Genomic DNA, 22,330 nt, shown 5'->3' on the forward strand with positions numbered 1-22,330 from the left:
ACGACGTCTTTAGACGAAACGCAACGAAGATTGACATTTTGGATTTGTGATTATCGTTTTTCGTAGAAAATGGTTAAATATTGTGCTGTTTACGGATGTATTTCATCAGAAAAACGCGAATTTTTTTTACGCTAGTCACAAATGTGCCAACCATAAAGCGTTAACACACACATTTGCAGTCTCTACAGTGTGACTGTCAAAACAATCATTTTGTATGGAGTGTCCGGGGTGTGCCGTAGGTACAATGAAACATAAATAAACCAAAATGTAAATTTATCTAAAATATTGTTTGACAATGTTGTTTCCATGTTATAATAGTAATGCAGTTTTATCGTACGATAACTGTTAAATGTTTGCGTGTGTATTTCCAAAAACAACAATTGCAACTGTTTAGCATTTATTTTATTATTTCCAAACACAATGTTTTTGTAAAGAGATAACAAGTACTTACAAATTACACTTACATTACAGTCAATGAAATGTATTTTCATAATTATCGTCGAGAAATCATTTTTAGTATTATAAAATAATATTTGTTCTTAATGCTAAAGTCTTTGAAAAAGTAGGTAACGATTGAGTTTTTTGCCGATTCTTCTCGATAAAAGAGACATTCTGAATCGGTGGTGGTTTTAAATAGACAGATAGACGGACAGACGGACAACTAAGTGATCCTACAAGAGTTCCTTTTTTCCTTTTGAGGTTCGGAAAAATGCAAATAAAAATGACTACTCATAAATACTCAAAAACATTTTATTTATATGTAAATTGGAAAAGTTTACAGAAATAACATTTTTTGGAGTTTGAGTTTAGTAATTCCGTTTAAATGAAGGTTACATCTTTTTTTTTTTTGTGTGGTGTCTCTCAATGTTAGCCAGAAGGGCTTCTACATTTTAACGCGGACGCGGGGGTGAACTGAAGGTTCACCCTGGTAGCGACATGCACAAGGGCGTCCCCCCTTGACGGGGACGAAGGTTACATCGTTACATGTAACCTATATGATATTCACTCAAACATCAATGATGATAATTTTAGTATTAAGCTTATAAAACATTACTTGATACTTGAATAAATAAAGACGGTTTCTATAGAAGCTATATGAGATGTTTAAATAATTTGATCCTTTTTGTAACAAAGCCGATATATAAACATAAGTGATCTACTCTTATTTAATAAACAAGATTTAGTTTTTGTAATATAAGCGATGCTATTTAAAATTGCAATTGATAGCCTGATGGAGAGGTGAAAAAATAATTCTACTTACATGGACTTTAAAACTTAAAAAAATCTCTTCAAAATGTTATGCGTTGTTGAACAGATTTAAGCTTAGGTACATAGGGGCAAACAGACAGACTGCGGGAAGCGATTTCGTCTAAACCTATCTAATGTTATGTGATTTCATAATTATAGCAAACCGCATCATAAAATGATACAGAAAAAAAATACTACAACAATTCAATTAATTCATGTTTGATAGTTCATTGTTATCAGATTTTGGACGGGTTTCTCCTTGACAACTAAAAGTTTTCTTATAATATGTTGTGTTTCGAATAAAATATAAAAATATGTAAAACCAATAATTTCGGCACTGAAGCATTATTTTTTTAAGTCATTTTCTTGATAATTACGGAGCGATAAGACTTTCTTTTTTTGTACTGAAATTTCTCTACGCGCGTTGAGAGTAAAATTTCAAGTCGCATCATGACAATACCGTCACGTCATGGTTGTAGGCGATGATTTTGGTATCTTTGAATCTTGTCAAAGATGTTTCACTTCTGACACGTGTGCTCGACACACACGCTCTTTTTTAATAATTAATATCTACAATATCATTTTCTTGTTTACCAGGTAATTTGGACATGTGTCTCGCATCGCGGCTGTCGACGCAAGCGAACCTTGGCAACATGGAGTCGCCGCGGGAAGTCATCTCCATGGTCGTCGGGAACATATCATTAGTTCAGGTAACAATGTTTTACCTTCGTATTAAGGAATGAAGAAATGCTAATTATTATTGACCAAGTGTCTGCAATGGTTCACAAGAACTGCATTTTTTCGAACTTGTGTTTGATTGATATAAAAAATTATTTAATTCAGAATTAAATATTACGATGTATCTATAAAAATATTTTTTACAATGATGATTCCATAATTTTTTTGAAAAAACATAATCCTGTAATTATGATAAGTGTTGAGCATCAGCTCTTTAATTGCTCTACCAACTTACGTATTCTAGTCCCTATACTAATCTATACTAATATTATAAAGCTGAAGAGTTTGTTTGTTTTTTGAACGCGCTAATCTCAGGAACTACTGGTCCGATTTGAAAAATTCTTTCAGTGTTAGATAGCCCATTTATCGAGGAAGGTTATAGGCTATATAACATCACGCTACGGCCAATAGGAATGGAGCTACGGAGGTGAAACCGCGCGGAGCAGCTAGTGCTAAGATAAAATTCGTCATTAAGTCACTTCACCCTTACCTGACCTACTCTTTACACCTTTAATTATGATGTATTTGTTTTCAGGTGCAAGCAATAGTCGCCGCCACAGTGGTCTCGATGTTCGCGATAGTGGTCAACTCGATCACGGACCGCGCGTTCAACGGGAACTATGTGCTGCTGCTCATCTCCTCCGCCATCTTCACAGCTACCACCACGTGTTTTGTGCTTGGTAAGTTCTTCTTCTCAGTTTGTACCTATATAGTATTCTTTAGTTTAGGTATAGCTTCATTAATTGTACATATAATTTGGTACCGTTTTTTTATCTGTGTTTGAAGGTAACGTTTTTTCGAACACACGATTACATTGGTATTGGACTGATGGCGATTTTCTCTTAAAAAAGAAAAGAAATAGTCTTTGCTACTCACTTTAATTGAAAAAATCCAGTTTCTCACCTTCTGGATATGGTATAATTATCTTACCTATCAGTTAGATCCAATTTATGAAAATAAACGTCAAGAAGTGAGTGAGAATATCAGGGACATTATCAGCGACGGGTGAAAGAGAATTTGATTATCCTACAGTTTTACCAATAATCTTTATAAAAGTTATTAAAACGTTAAATTTTGATTTTCTATTTCAGATTTCGTGATGGTAATGGTGATATTCGGGTCGCAGAAGTTCAAAGTGAACCCGGACAACGTGGCGACGCCTCTAGCGGCCTCCATCGGTGACATCGTCAGCAACTCTGTGCTTGCCGTCACTGCGCAGTACATGTTTGAGCAAATAAGTAAGTTATAAGAAAGAAAGATAATACATTTATTTCCAATGCACCCTTACACGTACAAAAATACAATAGAAAAAAATTAAAACTAAGGAGAAGCGAGGAAAAGAAAAGCTTTTAATTTTTTTGACGTGACAACGTCTTAAATTAGGTTGCGGCTGGGAGTCACTTATGAAAAAGTGTAACGCTCGGTAACGTTACGATGAGTCACCGAAAGAGGCACGCGGGCATGGTTAGCCCGCCTAAGAGCGAGAGAGACAGACATAAAAAGTCGTTGTCACGTAAAACTTTCGCCCGTATACCGACTTTACAGGCAACCAATTTTTTTTTTATCTATACCTACTTATTATAAGAGGCTTAACATTGACGTCACTTTTGTCCTTTTTATGTAGCGACTTATTTCTAGGGAAACTGATAAGTTTCAATAGATAATTTAGAACAGATGTCTGATCCGTGATTACCTATAATATTAAAAAAGACAATCTGATTAATGAGTCAATTCGTGCAATCCTATCTTTTAGACTTTGATTAGATACATTTTGATGCTTTAATCGATTAAAAAAATAAGTGTCTACGCATAAATAATACATTTGTGTATTGTATAGAAAAAACAAATTCAAAAATGTTTAAAGAATGTATCAGAAAAGAAGTGTACGTTTAACTCTAAGTTAAATTCTGTCTTCTTAATACTATTATTTATTACGTTAATAAAGGTGATCAAAGCAATCAAATGCCTTTTAAAGAACTCCTATAGTATCAAATATTTATTATGATTTAACTATTGGAAAAACTTTTAGATCGATTTAATAAATTCTTTAAGCATTAATAATTGACATATTTAATTAGCAGCATAGGCGACATTATTTATCAGTCAGTAAAGCAGACGGCTAGTCATGATGTACATATAATAAATTTGATATAATTTCCAGAAACGTCTCTCTGGCAGCCGATCGCGCTCCTATGCGTGTACTACTGCCTGCTGCCGATCTGGGTGTTCATTGTTTGGAGGAACAAGTATACAAAGACGGTGTTGACGACGGGCTGGACGCCGGTCATCTCGGCGCTGTTTATTAGCGGGTTAGTTGCTTACTTTTATAGAGATTGCATGAGCTGATATTCTTTTTCCTTTCTTATCTTTTGATATTTATTAGTTAATAGATTAGACTACCTAGATGTGATTATTTTCTTCTTATTTTGTGGTAATTAAGTGTTCTGTAGTCTATTCTACTTCTATTTCTTTAATTTCTTTCTTTAACGTGCAAGTAAACATCTAGGAAGATGATATTATTTCCTTCTTGATTTGTTGTATTTAAGTGCCTTTCTATATTCTATACCTATTTCCATCTTTCTTCCTTCCTTCCTTCTATATTCATTTCAAAGATTTGACAATCTATTGCATCTGACTTATGCATTTTCTGACAATATTACGTCCAACTTATGCAATTTCGTGTCGAATTCTAAAACTTGTCTCCGTTATCCAGCATCGGAGGCATAGTCCTGGACCAGGCGGTGGACCGGTACCCGGGCTACGAGGTGTTCCAGCCGATCGTGAACGGCATCGGCGGCAACCTGGTGTGCGTGCAGTCGTCGCGGCTCGCCACGCAGCTGCACCAGACCGCCATCCCCGGCGTGCTGCCCGAGCGCACGCGCATCCTCGAGTGGCCCTGGCGGACGCTCTTCTATGGCAGTCAGTACTTACTTATTTAATTTTAAGGTTCAGCACAGGCATCACAGTTGGTAACATTGAGTACAGTTCGATTCAAACTTAATGGCGGTTCGGAAGTTAGCTGCGAATGCACGAGCGCGCAAGTATCCGACCCTTATATCTAAAATTGTTTTCTGCGCATCAGATCGTTCGATGTTCCGAGCCGCCATTAAGTTTGGTACTGTACAAGGTAATACATACTTGTAACGTAAAGGGAACAGGTGAATGTAACAATTTTATGAAGGATAAAAGTACACGAGTTCCAAACAATATAGACGAGGACATTGAAACAATTCACAGTCAGTATTCTATGTAACTAAATCAAAGGTATAAAACAAAAGATAACACTTTTTGTATCCTGTTGGCACTAAACCTTTTAATAGTGTCTAGTATTTGTTTGATGTTTCTAGGAATCAATGCCCCACTTAAAACTTATCTATCATTGTCTTTTAAATTATAAAGCGCAGTTACCACTGTTTTCATTTAAACAGTAATAAGTGAAATAAAACAAATTCAAGCCAATTTTTTGTATATCATGTTATCACGTAATCTTTTAGTAGTGTCTAGCATCGTTTTTCTAGAAGACATAATATATCTATACATTGTCTGTTAAACTAAATTATATAATTAAAAAAAAGACATGTGGCACTCGGGGACTGCCGCGCGAGCTATTACATGCTATGCCTTCAAGCCACACCTCCGCCCGTCGGAGTGGGGAGCGTGAGGTATTTTCGTTACGGAATTTCTCGATTCGGTCCCCGCGCTCAAGGCCCGCGATAGAAGCTATGCAATAGCTTAACAGTGAATTTAATACTTGTATTATGTTCAAACTTATTTTCAATTCATTGTTATCTAATTTTCAGCTCCCGCGGCGAAGGTAGCGCGCATGTTGCTAGCGCTGGCTGTGTGCGGCCAGATCGTGTTCATGATCGTCGCCGACTTCGTGTATCAGGGCTTCGTCTCCGTGCAGGTCTCCTTTGGGGTCACCTACGTGGCGTGTAGTGTCATACAGGTGAATATCATTTATATTTGATCTAGTTGATACTAATATTTATATATTAAGTGGTAGAATGGTCGTCCTACTAATATTATAAATGCGAAAGTTTCCATGTTTGTTTGATTGTTAGTTGTTATTCTTTCACGCAAAAACTGCTAGGCTGATTTTGATCATGTTTGGCACACACATAGACCCTCTATGTCTAACTTGGAAGATAGTATGTATCCCGATCCAACGAGAACGGGAACTTTGCGTGCGAAGCTGCGGGCGAAAAGTTAGTTTAACAAAAACATATTTATATAATAGGATAAAGTAATACACACATTAATTTCGTGACATGTTGAAAATTAATTAAAAATAGGTAGGTAGAAAAAAACTTACTTCGTTTTAATATTATCGAATCGCATCAAACTGTGAATTGATGATGTGGAATTGTTTTTCACTTTTGTGACACAGTGATAAACCCTAATTAAAATGGTGATAGCATTTAATTTAAATTCGTTTACAAAATAATTACTTTTGATAAGCGCTGTTAATCATGTATCTTTACACTTCCTTAAAACATGATTTGTGTGATTATTTTCCATATTTATTGAAAATAATACGAAAATAACAATTTTAATTTTCACGATTGCTCAATTCAATCTTTCTATTATGAAAAGCGAAACTAATAATTACGCAAACCTAACTTGAAGCTCGGTGAAACAGTCATACGGATATACTTAATTACAACTATTTTTAATACGGAACTGTTTACATGAAAACAGTTTTAGTAAATTAGCTTACCAGCCGTGGTCTTTGTCTGTCTTGCTCGAGAACCAATTGTATCTATTAAAAAAATCGCATCAAAATCCGTTGCGTAGTTTTAATTATTATCTACACGGCACGGACAGTGGAAAGCGACTTTGTTTTATACTACGTAGTAATTATCGAGAACTAATTTATTATCTTGTTCCAGGTAATGGTACTCCTGTACCTGGCGTACATCCTGATCCACTTGATGTGGAAGCGCAAGAAGGACCCGGACAACGCGGCGATCCCGTACCTCACGGCGTGCGGCGACCTGCTCGGCTCCGTGTTCCTCGGCCTCGCCTTCGTCATCCTCTCCATCTTCGGCCTGCAGTACGGCAACAACGTGCCCCCAGCCGGCACCTAAACCGACACTTATATCCACAGGATATCGCTACACACCGACTGATCGATTAAATGAAATTATACGTCGGAAAGATCAGCCCGAATAGTATTTGTATACCAAAGTTTTAACGAGAATTTCGATCCTTAGCGTCTCTCGCGATAACATCACAGTATTATTATATATTTTATATTGTTAGATCGACTTATGATAGTGCCAATTGTCGTGATTGGACCGCGTTCGCTGTGTAATATGCGCCGAAATTTTTTACGTAGACTGTGAAATGGTGTCCGCTCTCGTAGCTGCGTCTGTGATATTTGCCTGGTGCGATCAAATGCAATGTTTAAGTTGATGATCGATCAACGTATTTGTTGAGGCGGACTGTTTAATGGATTTTACAAATCGAACCTTATTATTTTTTTACATTTGACTCTCTTATATTTTTTAATGAAATTACATATTGATATTTTACATTCCATTATTTTATTTTTTCGTTTCGTGTTTTGCTGTCTAAAATCAAATTAGGAAATAACGAACCGTTGCTATTAAATTTTTTATAAATGTATAACTTCACTCGTCTTTCTTCCGTAAATTATGTATTATGTTTAAGGGAATAAAAATATCATGTTATTAATAACGACTTAAGGTATAAACGATTACCGTGTTGTTGCTTGTAATTAGTTCTTACATAGTATTAGTTTAGACAAACAGTACAATAATGCAATTGATAGTATTAAGGTGTCTAATGATAAATTATTGCCGTCGACATGAATTATACCTTATTCAATTAGCCATAAAGTGTTGAATTGTGTGTGCGGATGTTTATATGAAGTTGCGATCTCGAACCGTGTTTATAATATTGGACCCATTTGTTTCAAGCTACCTCCAAACAGTTACTATTTAAACGAAATTTATGTAAAGTTAATTAAATTCTGATGTAACAAATTAGTAACCAAATAGTTTGTAAGACTTCCACGACACTAAATTTTTAGTTTTTTGTTTTGTATTTTCTGTTTCTGAACAAGTTTATGATAAATGAATTTAGCCGATTACTGTATAATTGAGTTGTTAAATTAACAGCTTTGATTTTGCCTGTCTAGATAAATAAATAACTAAAATGGTATAAGCCAACTTCTGGCTGATTAACTCTCCAAGTTGGGTCGTTTAAAAGGCTCTATCTAGGCAGTATATAATCAAAGTTACGTTAATTTAGTGTCCAATAGATAGATCTAAAATAAAACATTTGAACTGGCGTTTATTGTAGTAAAAAAATGGTGTCTTATATAAAATTACGACGAAAAACGTCACATGTGTGACGTTATAGTTTTTAAGGTATATTTTTGAATGGATGATGTGATAAATGAGATTTTAACTGTATATAGTTATAATTGTTATGTAGTTTGTAGGTAAATGCCATTAGTACATTGTAGACGGTTTTAATAGTAAATTTAATAAATTCGGACGTTTTAATTTTGTTGTACCCATTTCACTGAAACCGCTAATGTTATGTATCTGTTAAGACTCAAATTATGAACTAATATTAATTATGTTTATGTACAAATTTGTTTTGTAAGTAAATAAAATTTCTCCCGTATTTTGGTTGTTTTCTTTCACCTTATAGTTCAGGATACATCGCCCATTTTTGCAAGTGACTACTATCAAGCTGATTTTCCGTTTGTAGCTTTATTTTGATGAGACACCGAATAATTTCGTGTACGAAACTTTCGATTGTGGTAGCTAACAGAGATAACAAGGATAAAATTTTTTGATTTGATGGTTCTCAAATATTTATTACGCAATTTGTAGGACAATATGTCTGTTGAATTATATAAACATTAACTAAGTGAAAACAAAAAAATCAGCTTGTTAGTAATCATTTATGATGACCTCGTTATCGATACACTTTGGAAAGGGGGACTCTTTGAACAAACCATAGATTTTGTAGGACAAATATTTTTTCGAATAATTTAGGTAATTATCTTGAGATTGAACAAAAAAAATTCATTCAGTTAGTAGTAAATATTTGAGAACCATCAAATAAAATTTTTTTATCCTTGTTATCTCTGTTAGCTACCACAATCGAGACTTTCGTACACGAAATTATTGGGCGTCTCATCAAAATAAAGCTACAAACGGAAAATTAGCTTGATAGTAGTCACTTGCAAAAATGGGCGATGTATCCTGAACTATTATATATCTACCTTTTTAATATAGATAAAGAATACTATTTACTTTAGTTTGTAGGCAAGTTTGTGTAATCTGTGGTAAATGAGCTGTCATTATTGTAGATTGTTTCAGCAAGTAACTATTTTTAACACGCTACTTTTTTCAAATGTAAACTGCGTATAGAGCACATAAGTTTTTCAACTTTGATTGTAAAATAATTGACTAGATCTTGTGACAGTAAATTTACTTAGGCCGCCTGTTCACCTGCAAGAAAACTTACGCGAGAAATGTCCAACAGTCTGTTTTCTTGCAGGTGGACAGGCGGCCTTAGACATAAAATAATTCATAGTTTAGTTTCATCATTACAATCTCAGCTTACAATAAATTAGAAATGACATAGGCTTACACACAATCAGTATACGTATCATAAGGGTAATCTTTTACTATATATAAAAATAAGTCGGGTTTTCCTTCCTGACGCTATAACTCCAGAACGCACGAACCGTTTTCCACGGTTTTGCATTCGTTGGAAAGGTCTCGGGCTCCGTGAGGTTTATAGTAGAGAAAATTCGGGAAAAATTATCTACAGAAAAGCTGGAAAAAATGAAATATCACATAAAACGAAGACATCTGGTGGCGAAACGGAGTTCGCCGGGTTTGCTAGGTTATAATAAAAATAATCTAGATTTCGCAATGAAAATTAACCTATGTAGATACGTGATTCCCTCTATACCTATATGTATAAGTATATTTTTATCCAAAACAAGTGTTTAAAGTTTAAATGACTTGAAAGACTACTATAATCACATTCAGGTAGGTAGTAGCTAGTACCTACCTAGGTATATCCGGTAAAAAATGAACCGATTAAACAGATCGGTTCGTTTTTTACTATATACCGATAATCATCATAATGAAAATTAATTACTTCTTATAAGAATAAAATAATAATGATTAAGAAATAAAACTAGGTACTCATACAATAATAAATGTTTATTGTTCTTAATACTTTCACAAATGGAGTCATATTTAATATAGTAATAACTACTTTTACAAATTACAAATAAATTTTACAGAATATGATATATTTTCTAGAAATACTTACAACCAGAAATAAGTGTTAAAACTTATTTTATAGATTGTTATTATTTATCGAATAAAACCGCCTGACATTTAAAAGTTATTTTATAATTCGAATAGAATTCTAAACATCAACCACTGTACCGCAGAGGCAGATTAACAAAAACTGCAAAATTAATGGTGCCGGTAGGTGACGTATTTATAACGTCGGTTAAAAAACCATTAATCTTTCTGTAGAGTTCACTGACGCAGCATTTTTTTCGCATTAAATTATATGTAATTTTTAAATTACCAAGAAAAAATAATGCCTCTCAAATTATGTTATGTTGTTTGTTATTACTTATTACTAAAGATATTGTATTACTGTTTGCGTAAATGAAAACTTCTGTTTAACCCTTGGTTTAACCCATTGAGCCCCAAGCGGCCCGATCGGTCCCAGACACAATAGATTTTCTATTGTGTCTGTGGTTCCGGGGCCTGAGTTAGTACGCTTTTTTTTGGACTTTGCAATATTCTATTTATTTAAGCGCCGATTTTTCAATGCTTGGATAAAACTTATTCGTCGAATAATGTATATAAAACTACCATTTTAAAAAAGTATTCTAATTGCCCGTATTTGAAAGTTTACGTGACATTTTAATATTATCGTGTAATACTTTATTGGACTGATAAGTTTTATCCAAGCATTGAAAAATCGGCCCTAAGACGTGTTGCCAGTGGCATTGACTAAAAAATAAATCTTTTACTTTTTCCACGCAGTCACTGTAAGAAATAACATACTAGGTAGGACCCAACGTAACATAATTATTAATTACATAACCCACGAAAATAATCTGATTAGAATTTTTCTTTATAACTTTTATACAGTTACACAAATGGAAAACACCTAAAACAGACTTGCTTTTTTTATAAATCATTTACTTTATTTTACAACATTTACTTTATAAATCTTGAAATCAATTTATCTACAGTTTATTTCTTATAAACATAATATTATATACATTGTATTACAACTCAACTCAAAAATATTTCTATGAACAATGTACACGACTCTATCCTCCAAACTCTACTTAATTTTCCTAATTTACCAGCTACAAACTAGATGGCGCTGTGTATTTGAATTATATTATGTTAGTGTTGGCTTTAGCATTCAAATGCCTGCTTCCGGAACAAATTTTACCTTTAATCAAGCTTTCACACATATAAACATAAGTTGAATAAGAGCTTTATCACATAAGGTATACTGAATCTAAGAATGTTTTTCATCTCTTGGATTTTAATCATTATTGTTCACAGAAATCAAACTAGGACCTCTCTTCCTATGACAAAGGTTAATACTACTAGCCAAATAGAACAGAAGATGGTATCCAAGAAGAGATAGAGTTAGATATTAAACTTTTACAAACATCCTTTGAAACTGTGACAACTTATAACAGGAATAACCCACATACAAGTGCACTATTCTTTAGTCACAGATTGTGTCTAGGCACAACTAACCCTAGATCTTGAACAAGCTAACCTGGGAGCCTGTACAGCAGCTAGCCGATACGGGGCAGTTCAGCCGAGTTGGCTGAGCAGCAGGCCTTGTCAGCAGATCCTGCCAACACCTGTTCTCGGATCAATGGGGCGGCAGCGCGCCTGCGCGGCGGCGGCGCCCGCTCGCAGCCGTCAGTACCTCGCGAACCGGGGACAAGCCCACACGCCCCGACCAGCCGCGCATGCGAATATCGATCGCGCTCGAAATGGTTCCCGTATCTAGGTTATCCGGCTAAAATTAAAGGTGCGTTCTCGATTCAAGGTTGCGACGCCGCCGGCGCAACTCCGAAATAGTCATTGTGCATGTTACCTCTTTAGCTTACGGGCGGTATTCGCATGGCGGGCAGTTATGTAACTGTGGATTGATTTGGGGTCCGTTCGATCGATACCACCGTTGGGAGTGTCTGTGACAACAGTTTATGTAAGATATATTTAAATCGAGCTAGCTAATCGCCGCCTTTCAGGGACCCGCATTGCTCGCCCGCAGCTGACTCCGCTCCCGCAGCTCCACTTCGATAACGCATTACAGCCACACACCAGATATACCAAACAGAAAGCTCATTGAAAACACGATTATAAGTCAATATTTTCATGGCCTAGGTGTAAATTTAGTTCAGGAATGTTGTTGGAAAATTTCCGAGAGATGTCGCTAGCGGTCTATTGGCTGTGACTCGTAGCGTAAAGTAGAATGGATATTTTTAAAGTATCCTTGATTCTGACATACTGTAACCTCACTATTTGGCCTAGCGATTCAATTAGACTATTGTTCATGACAATCACTGAGTTATTTTCTTCCTTTAACCTGAGTCAAGTCTGGTGATGGGGCGTGCCTTGTCGGGGCCAGGCTGGCTTTTCAATGAAACAGTTAATAAAGCATTATTATGAAATTTAGTCTTTTATCTAACCTGCTTGTTATTACACAAACGAAACCACATTCATATAATATCACATAATATCTTGAACCTGACTCAAACTCTACATAATTAATATTACCTAATATTCATAAAACATACTTACAGGAATTGAGAAAAAATAAAAGCACTCGCATTTATATTATATTATATTCGCAGTACTTACCTTTTTACATATATCAAGACAACGTAGTTAAATCAATATATTTTTTTAGAAATAATATACATGAACTATATTTAATTCATATTATTATTTACAACGGCGAACGTTTTCATAAAACTGACCGCATTAAAGATGACCAAGGCTAGAGAATTAATACTGTACAACTTCGTCTGTCTTCAATGGTTGAGAATAATTACAATTTCGCCACTTTATTAAGAAAGAAAAGCAAAATAAAGGCAAAAGTTATTTATTTGCAAAAATAAAATGACTAACTCTACATACATTAGTTGTTTTAATTTTTCATAAATCATCAAAAAGAATTTCCATATTAAGACTTGATAATAAAAAAATGTGTACAATATTTTTCAAAAAACAATAATAAAAACAGGAATAGAAACAAAGATATACAAAAAGGGAAAACACAGAAACCTACTACCACCTATTGATGATAAGTATAAAAATCTTGAATAAACTAACCTTTAAAAACTATCGAAAGCAGAACTTAGGACTACAGAGTACGGTGTAGCTACAGCAGAAAATAGCTGATTTTAATATTTTTCAGTCCAACAAATCAACTCGTTTTGTATGCACATAAATTATAATAATAATAAAGATTTAAGGCACGATCCGAGGAAAGCAGAAAGTAACCACACCCTCATAATTAGGATCGATTAATGCTGAGAAACTTTGAAAATGAAAACCCTTAATTCCTTAATTCCCCCGATCCAAATTCCAACTACATTCAAAGTCCATCTTTATTTGTTTAGCTCTAGATTTCTAGAAATATTAACGTAGATAAGATTCATATCCCCAAGCCTTTTCTTCACTCCATGCTTATTTTTATTAACCACACAAGTTTCAAGTGTTTTTTCTCGACAAATTATAATAGCCTTAATAAGTTCCCCGCTGTCCTAATTCCAAAATTCATCAAAATATAATCAGCACTTCAAGCGCATAAATGTAACGCGGTATGAATAATGGAAAAGTCCAACTTTGAATGACCTATTTTTATAACAAGATAACTTAATATAAATTAAATATCTAGGAAATTTCGGTAATATAAATAAATAAGAAATAAGAAATACAAAATAGAATTAGCTACATTAATAGAAGTATTAGCATTTATGAATGACCTATTTCCATAACAAGATAACTTAGTTATAAATCTCCAAAAATATGAGTTAAAAAGAAAAAGTTTGAAAGTATAAAACTGTATTGTAGGTTTACATAACATTTTACTGGAGGGTTGGCTGTTGACCCGACAGCCACGAAATGTCAGAGGTCATGACTTAGGCAGTTACTACATTTTGAATTCCTTTTATCAAATACAAGATATATGAGAAGAAAGGGAAAATACGAATAATTGTCTTTATAATTATTGGAATAGAAAATAGTGACGATAAGAATTTTAATTCAGTAATAATTAATAGAAGTTAATGGTAGTAAGTAGGTAATAGTAGTCATAGTGTTTGTTTAGACCACAGAACAGTAAGAACAGTTTAGACCGAATTCTGATCTAAATGATAATATTTTACTAAATAGTAAAAAATATTATATATAATATTTAATATAACCTTAAAAATGTGTAAGTATTTCCTCCTTTTTCCAGTTTAAAACGTACTTAATCAAAATAAATGTGCAAAATTTAATTTTCAAAATAACCCTATAAAGTAGTGCATTTTAATATTGTACACGCGCCTTAACACTCCGATACAGGCGTTTACGAGATAGCATTCTATTAAAATCAACAACCAGTATAACTAGAGCCGTGAACATGGAACCCTGTCATACAACAGACCCCGTTGTACGAACAAATGTTAACTGGGTGGGGGTCTAACTAAACTGGTCAACTAACAATAAACGACTACAATACTGAATCTAGTCTAGATTTCTAGGCTTCTACATGAAGGTCGGAGCAGGTCATTAATTTAATTAAAAATTAAATATGACCTACTTTTCGATACGAGGTTTACAACATTTTGTTTTCTTTTTGTGTAGCGTTTTGTTTGTTTATAGAACATTAGTGGGTTATAAAATTAATATATAAATGTGTTGCTCTAACATTTATCGATAAATACTAAGATTGGTACATATTAGTGGAGTCGATAAAAACCGAAGTGTCATGTCGTGTCTATTCGTGTGTTTGGCTGAAAGCCAGCCGCAGGTCGGAGATGGATTTTAGTTTTTACCTCCTTATATCTATAGTGCTTAGGATTGATGAATTGTTTAAAAAAATATTGTGAAAATTTAAAATTTATTAATAAAAAAATCTATTAATAAAAAAATCTTGCGGTTTCTTGGAAATCAGTCATTAAAGTGAAATGTAAAATAAGTTGATAGTGCTATTTCCTGTTCCTATAAATGGATAGAGAATAAAACAATTTATTTACTTTTATGCATTTATTTATTTGTGGCTCTATATAAAAAAAACAAGCACAACATGTTCAAATACAAACATGAATCATACTTAATAATATGTTAACTGTGTTCTAAATCAAAAAGGAATTCATATCGCAAACCTCGTGATAAAAAATAGTACCATATTATTAATAAATAAATGATTTAATCTATTTAAAATTTCATAACAGATGGAAGCATATATTCTATAACCGGGCGCTCCCTGCACTCTGACTCAAAATCAAAGCTGAAATAAAAAAATCGATCACTCTCAATTTTCAATCCTTCGTTTTATTTCTTCTTTTTTATTTCTAGAGAGCCCATTTTTAAATACCTTTAAAAATATAAATCACATACACAATAATTTTTCTCTTTTTCGTAAAATAAGTTGTTACATAATTGTGAATTATTTGATAATTTCATACCTCAATAATATTTTAATTCATTACTTTGTTCAATTTTAGGATCAGGATAAAAGTCGTACGACAGTCGCACGACAGTCGCGTGAGTCGCGCGACCAGTCGCATGACTCCAACGTGTGCCCTGACCACAATGCTGTCACTCGTGCACTATTCTGAACACGCAAACCGTTCTGTGTTTAATGCGTTTCCATTGTGTTGAATATTATTATCTTGAGGTCTAGATAAGTCTTGTCTAGACATAAGGCGAGCTAGGTCGCAGTTATGTACTAAATATGTTATTGTAATGTGTAAATATTTGGAGCACATTTTAGTAGTTTTCCATAGACTATATTTTATGAAATAGATTGTAAGTTGTAACTGTGTAGAGATGCACTACTTAAAACTAATTTTTCTTATATTCGGTACTTTCCGACGAATATATTGATTTCAGCGTTGTTTTCAGTTGAATACGATTATATTAAATTTCGATTTTATCGATTTTCTTTCTCAAATTGGAAAAGTGGCTCTTAACAAAATGCAAATAAACAAAAATATTTTCGATTCACGCACGTCTTTTTTAGCTTTTTTCTAATGTTATCAAGGACCACGCCCCACCCACCTAACAAGGTGTTGAGGACCAAGTTGAATAACAATAACAGAATACGTGAATACAGTACTCGAACTCATGCTCAAAAATTTACTTAACCTAGTGAGCGTCATGCTTGCATGCGTCATCAATAAGCTTTTAAGTTGTATTGTGTGAAATTAATCTGTTACTATGAACATTTTCAATTCATTTCAAGTCCAATTTAATAGGTTATTGAAAATTTAATATCAGAGCTTGCTCATCGATGTGTAGCTCTATTAAAACTTATGAACTATAATTCCAGAACATAGACAATTCGCGCAGTAATCGACCATTCATTTACATATTTTTTACGACACCACTGACCATGCAGTATAATAATTTTCAAAAAAAATATCATAAAAAATGGACAAGTGGCCAAGTCGTATCGTCGTAGTGTCAATCTTCTCACAATATTTCTGGTATTATCTGTCATAAAAAATGTGAAAATCTCGTGCCGTGACGTCACCAACAATGGACACATGGACGTGTCGCGCCGCGCCCGGAAGCGGGCAATTGCGGGATTAGCGCGTGCCGTTTCCTGCCACATAAATGCGCGGCTAGGGCTGACACACGCCCACATTTTGAGTTAGGGCTGACACTTGGATATGTTTCAAAACTTTTTCTTTTGACATCCATTTTGATGATGTGACGTTTACGCAAAACGGAATATTAAATGTTTTGTTTCATATAATTTTATCGGTATGGTTGATAACTGATTTGAAATGCAAATTTTAGATAATGTTTAACCTTTTTTTATCTGTTAATAAATAAACTTTAAATGCCTCTATACTTTTATATTTCCTTCTTTCTTTATCTTGAATCTTTTATTTTTCTACATTTTTTTTGTGCCACAGGTTAGATTAAAATATATACAGACGAAATGCTGGTCTTACGTAGCTATACAGCCCTGTTAGAGACGTATAAACAGACAGCGGAATTACACATTTACAAATTTACAACCATTATAATCAAGAAATCAAACACAATGTCATAATATTACGCTTTTTTAAATGAGATTTTCTGCTGCTAAAGCTAAAGAAAATCGATTATATGTTTTTGTTTGCGGTACGGTTTAGGAATATTGGTATATCCAATATATTATGTTCTTTGGTAGGAAATGGTAAATCTAGATAATATGTTTTGAGGATTTTTAAAATACTTCTTAAAGAAGTGTGAATGAATAAATGTTTGAGTTTGAGTCCGCGCAAAAACGTATCAACAGTTTCTTAAAATTTAGCACGTGAATAGAATTACCTAGAGTTAGGATTAACATTCTCCAATCCGTGTAAAGCAGGGGCGGGCTTGTAGTATAATGTATAGTAACACTATTACAATGTGCGAACCCCTGACCAAGATTTAAATATGGCTTCCGTAAGCTGTTTTTAAACCTTTCAGAAGGTGATTGGAAGCGAATGACACGTCATCTTGAATTATATATTTAAAGGATTTTAGCGCGTTATTCATGGCTCGTTTGTTTTTAAATCAATGTTTGGAATTATAGTTTTATTTTGAATAAAATGTTTTAATAATTCATTATAAAATTATGCGTTAACGCTGCTGATAGAGAATACTGACGCTGCTCGAGTTATGAGATAAAATGACAAGGCATTGCAATTAAACCCGTAAGGCTGGTTGCACAGAACAGTAAGAACTTACTGTTCTGTGGCTGGTTGCAAAGCTTGACCGACCATCAGTGCGTACGTCAGTTGCGCTTGTCATATGTATGGAAATTCATAAAACCGTTCATAGCTAGATCGACTATACGCACGCGTTTTGTCATGCGTATGTCATAGTCATACAATTGTTGATGCGTATCGTCAGGACCGACGCGACGGTACGCACTGATGGTCGGTCAAGCTCTGCAACCAGCCTTAAACAGCTCAGATGTAATATTTTAAAGGAGTAAATTTAACTTTTGATTTGTTGCTTGATTTCAATCGTTACCTAAATAGGCTATCTAAAAATAGATATAAAATTGTCATAGTTTATGGTCCAAAATACTCAACTACAAATGCTTTATATTTCTTACGTTGTATACGACTAATATTTACCTACATACATAAAATAACAAAGAGAATAAAATAAAGAACATGATCACCAGACTGATATATCTTATTATTATGTTAATATTAAAAAACAAATCATAAAGTTATTATTTTCAAATAGACATGACAAAACCTTTCACAAATTATGACGATTCTACGACATGACTGAATAATTTTGATACGACCATACAACCGATATAACTTGACCTCCCCTCTGTTGGCAAATTACAAGCCATTGTGACGTTTCACAGACCAACGTTGTTTGGTAGTGGACGTCATTGAATATCTGCCAAGCGTCGTGGCGTGGCCAAAAGAAATAAACAATTTTCAATTATTGATCAGTTAGTCTATTATTGTAACTGAGAAGTTGTGGGTTTGATTCCCGTAAATATTGAGGGTGTTTTTGATATATGTTTCATTATTGGACCAGACAAATGAGTACCTAGATATTGTCTAGGAATAGGTATAGAGTACAAAATATAATCAGAGATATTTAGTATTTCATATTAAAGCAAAGATACATTTTATTTGAGCTTCTACAAACTTACTAAATTGTTAAATGATTATGTCCACCATATATCCCATACCATTTTCTGAAACTACTAACGAAGCTTTTGCCATTTTCATTTTTAAGAAAGGCCTTAAAATGATTAAGGTTATCAATTCATAGCATGTTTTTCGAGTTGCAAACCATAAACTTTAAAAAATATCTTCCATCTTTACGTAGCTTCTATCACAAGTTTTCTTAAAAAACAAACCCTTTTAAAACATTAACATCGTGAATAATCAGTTTCCACGCCACGAACTCGGCTACGGAGGGAGAATAAAAGGAATCTCATGTCAAGGATGCTGTTAATGCCATAGAGTCAAGGTCGGCAAGACGCCGGTCAGGCGGGATGAATCTGGACTATATGCGCAATAAAAATTACATTTATGTCAAATTGTACATTTTCTGGGTAGTTGGAATGTCTAAATCTTTGTAGTGCTTTGGAACGAATGCAAAATTTTTAGTTTTGTAGGCGTTACGTTTTTTTTAGAAAATTTGTTGCAGGCAATAACTTTTAAATAAACGCGATTATATAACAATAAGTAGGTAATGAAGAAAATGGATGATTTATCAATTTCAATTATTTTATTCAAAAAATCTCAAAAATATTCTCCTACATATTTATGTCATGCTTTTTTTTTTAAATAAGTTCGTAAAAAATACAATGAAATTCCTCAATTCATAGCGGATATTTTTTTGGCTTGATCATCGATAACTCAGTTATTTCTCAACTGATCGACACAATTACTTTTTGTGTTCGACAAGAAATTGCGACCCTGTGACCCCATTTTGGAATCCCCAAGGACCCACGCCAGAAATAAGAGATGAATAGACTTTGACTTGTCGTTGTGTGTACCTATTGTAAACTTAAGTAGGTATTTTTATGAAAAAAACATACAGTAATCCGAGTGTTTTTGCGTAATACTTTATCAAAGTAGGAATAAGAATCACAATTTTTAGATATAATAGACCGTGTGCTTTTGGTATTGTTAGTTGAACTGGGAGATAGAGGTATTATTAGCATCTTGTCACGGAACCCAGCGGTTTAAGTTACTTTATAATATTATTAAGATCCTAAAATAATATACAATAGTCAATAACCGCACAAGAATCCAGGGCCGTTTCTTAAATCTCACGTCACGAAACAAAGCCTTCGCCTGACGTTTTCTCTAAAAGCTACTTACAGTTAAAACTAGGTCAGCTGGAAGTCAATAAACTTATAAATTCCGAGATATTCTTGGGGATAATATCTTGGCGTAATAACGTTGTTTCTTTACTGTTAAAGTTTTTCTTTGTGTGTATTAATTTATATTTCAATCTGGCAGCACTGAAATAGGCGCTTGTATTTTAAATAAATGGTTCATTTAAGTTCATGGACATTGAATAATGTAATTAAATTCTTCCCCCCGTTTTGCTCATTGCAGTGCTCACAGAAAAAGTAGCCATTATATTTTCCTTTCTTAGTTTATATCCGGGAATTTTTTTGTTCGATAGTCATAATATTATCAACCTAATATATGTATTCGGAAATGCTATCATCCCTATATAAACTGGATGTACCTATTTACTCTGTTAAATATTTATTTTTAAAGCTTTATTAGACATTAGCTTTGCTCCACGGTTTTGCCCGCACTGCTCCGCTCCTGTTGGTCTTAGCGAGATGATAATATTATTATATAGCCTCCTCGATGAATGATATCACAGACTAATAATAATATACTACGATGATATCTAGCACCGAAAGAATTTTTCAAATCGGACCAGTAGTTCCTGAGATTAGCGTGTTCAAATAAACTTTATAATATTTAAGTATAGATTATTATTTTAAAGTCACAATAACAAATAAATTATCATAGAGTCGATAAAGACGCCACAATTCCTCTCAACATTTTGATAGTTCATAAGGCACAAATATTTGACCCATCTGCATAGCATTAATTGCTGTCTATTTTATGGACATAGCTGTTTCAGACTCATAAAATGAACGACCTAAATTTCATATCGCTAAATCTACGTAATAATACGCTTTCGTTGAATTTTTTAGCTTTGTACCAATCAATTGTCAATACTTGGTGAATTGTGTTTGTGATTGCTAAGTGCTCACAAAGATGGCGCTGTTTTTAATTTCCACCAATCCACTAACGTACGTACAGAAACTTAATTATTTTGAATGGTAAAAAATATCGACTTATATTTTAGTATAATTAGATTAGATAGGTAGGTCAATGGTTATTTAATTATGTAAAACTTTATTATTTATTTCATACTTTTGACAAATTCTTCAGTGCAGCGATTATACGAGACTTTTAATTAAATGATGCTAATTGTAAAAAATATTTTATAAGCCTTTAACTATAATTAGGAGGTATAGGTAATAGTTTTGTATATTAAATTACAATTTATTTGTATAAAATAGAAAAATACATAGGTACCTACTTTTATTTCAAAAATTCATAGAATATAATTTTAATTAAAAGTTTAGTTTTGTGCACTATATAAAGTAAATTCTAGAATGCTTAAAAAATTATCACAAAACAAAAAAGAATTCTGTATGACCCAGTCAGTCTCGAACTCCGTACACCTTAGTAGTCAAGATTTACCACAAGTTCTACACTATCATCTACCCTCCTCAAAAACTTACCAATCGCGATATCAAAGTTTTTTTCTCCAACACAACATATAAAAGTTTGTCTGTTTGTCTCTCGGTGGTCCGTGTCTACGCAGTAAGCCAGTCACGAGGAGCTGGGCGCCATCCTCGCCTGTCATTCAACAACACTCTCATCTTTCTGTATGTGTTCGAAAACATCCAAAAAAAAAACAATCATTCTGGTACTTTGACCGTTTAGAGATGTTCTCAACACCACTGTCGTAGACTATCTGATCACTTTTTTTTATTATTAATAGTTTTTTTTTTCAATTTCTCTGGTAAGTAATATACTTACCTAGTTATATAAGTTTTTATGTAATTTGCGTTTACTTTTAGTTTTATATACTTGCTTATTTATTTAAATATAATGTGTGTGGCAGTTTCAACAGCCATGCAATTTTTTATTTTTATTTTATAAATCGCGACTTATAAAAAAAAGTAATTTAGACGATTTCAATAAATAAGACTGGAGATTTTATACAAACAGAGCATTTGTTCAACTCGGAAGAAATTACCTGCCACAAACTCTACAAAATAAGTTCTAACAATAACTTATTAGGTAACTAAAATACCAATACCTATATGAGAAAACTAAACCAACTGTAAACACGAACTAATGACTACGAGGTTTAAAGTTAATTATGGCACGTCAAAATAAGATTAATCGTTTTGGTATACACCGTGATACCCGCCAAATAAGGTCACTTACGTCTTTGTGATTTTAAGGGCTGAAATTATATACACTATAAACTAGGTATTA

The 22,330-nt window shown here is 33.5% G+C and overlaps 2 protein-coding genes across 4 annotated transcripts in view; both read left to right on the top strand.

Moving 5' to 3' along the window:
• The window catches only part of LOC123703420 (solute carrier family 41 member 2-like), an 80,267-nt gene extending 71,621 nt beyond the window's left edge, over positions 1-8,646 (top strand). For both annotated transcript variants that reach the window (XM_045651402.1, XM_045651401.1), the window contains 7 exons: positions 1,846-1,958; positions 2,522-2,666; positions 3,078-3,224; positions 4,148-4,295; positions 4,700-4,905; positions 5,787-5,935; positions 6,879-8,646. In XM_045651402.1, the coding sequence (XP_045507358.1) occupies positions 1,846-1,958; positions 2,522-2,666; positions 3,078-3,224; positions 4,148-4,295; positions 4,700-4,905; positions 5,787-5,935; positions 6,879-7,076 (1,106 nt within the window). In that variant the 3' untranslated portion in view covers positions 7,077-8,646. The remainder of the gene's footprint in view (positions 1-1,845; positions 1,959-2,521; positions 2,667-3,077; positions 3,225-4,147; positions 4,296-4,699; positions 4,906-5,786; positions 5,936-6,878) is intronic.
• A 3,313-nt stretch (positions 8,647-11,959) lies between these two features.
• The window catches only part of LOC123703493 (plasma membrane calcium-transporting ATPase 3), a 133,622-nt gene continuing 123,251 nt past the window's right edge, over positions 11,960-22,330 (top strand). Inside the window, exon 1 of one of the 2 annotated variants that reach the window (XM_045651509.1) lies at positions 11,960-12,252. The gene's annotated coding sequence lies outside the window, so the exon portion shown is untranslated. The remainder of the gene's footprint in view (positions 12,253-22,330) is intronic. The other variant, XM_045651510.1, reaches the window with a different exon arrangement.

The sequence above is a fragment of the Colias croceus genome, chromosome 26, assembly GCF_905220415.1.
Source record: "Colias croceus chromosome 26, ilColCroc2.1".
Classification (NCBI taxonomy): Eukaryota; Metazoa; Arthropoda; class Insecta; order Lepidoptera; family Pieridae; genus Colias; species Colias croceus.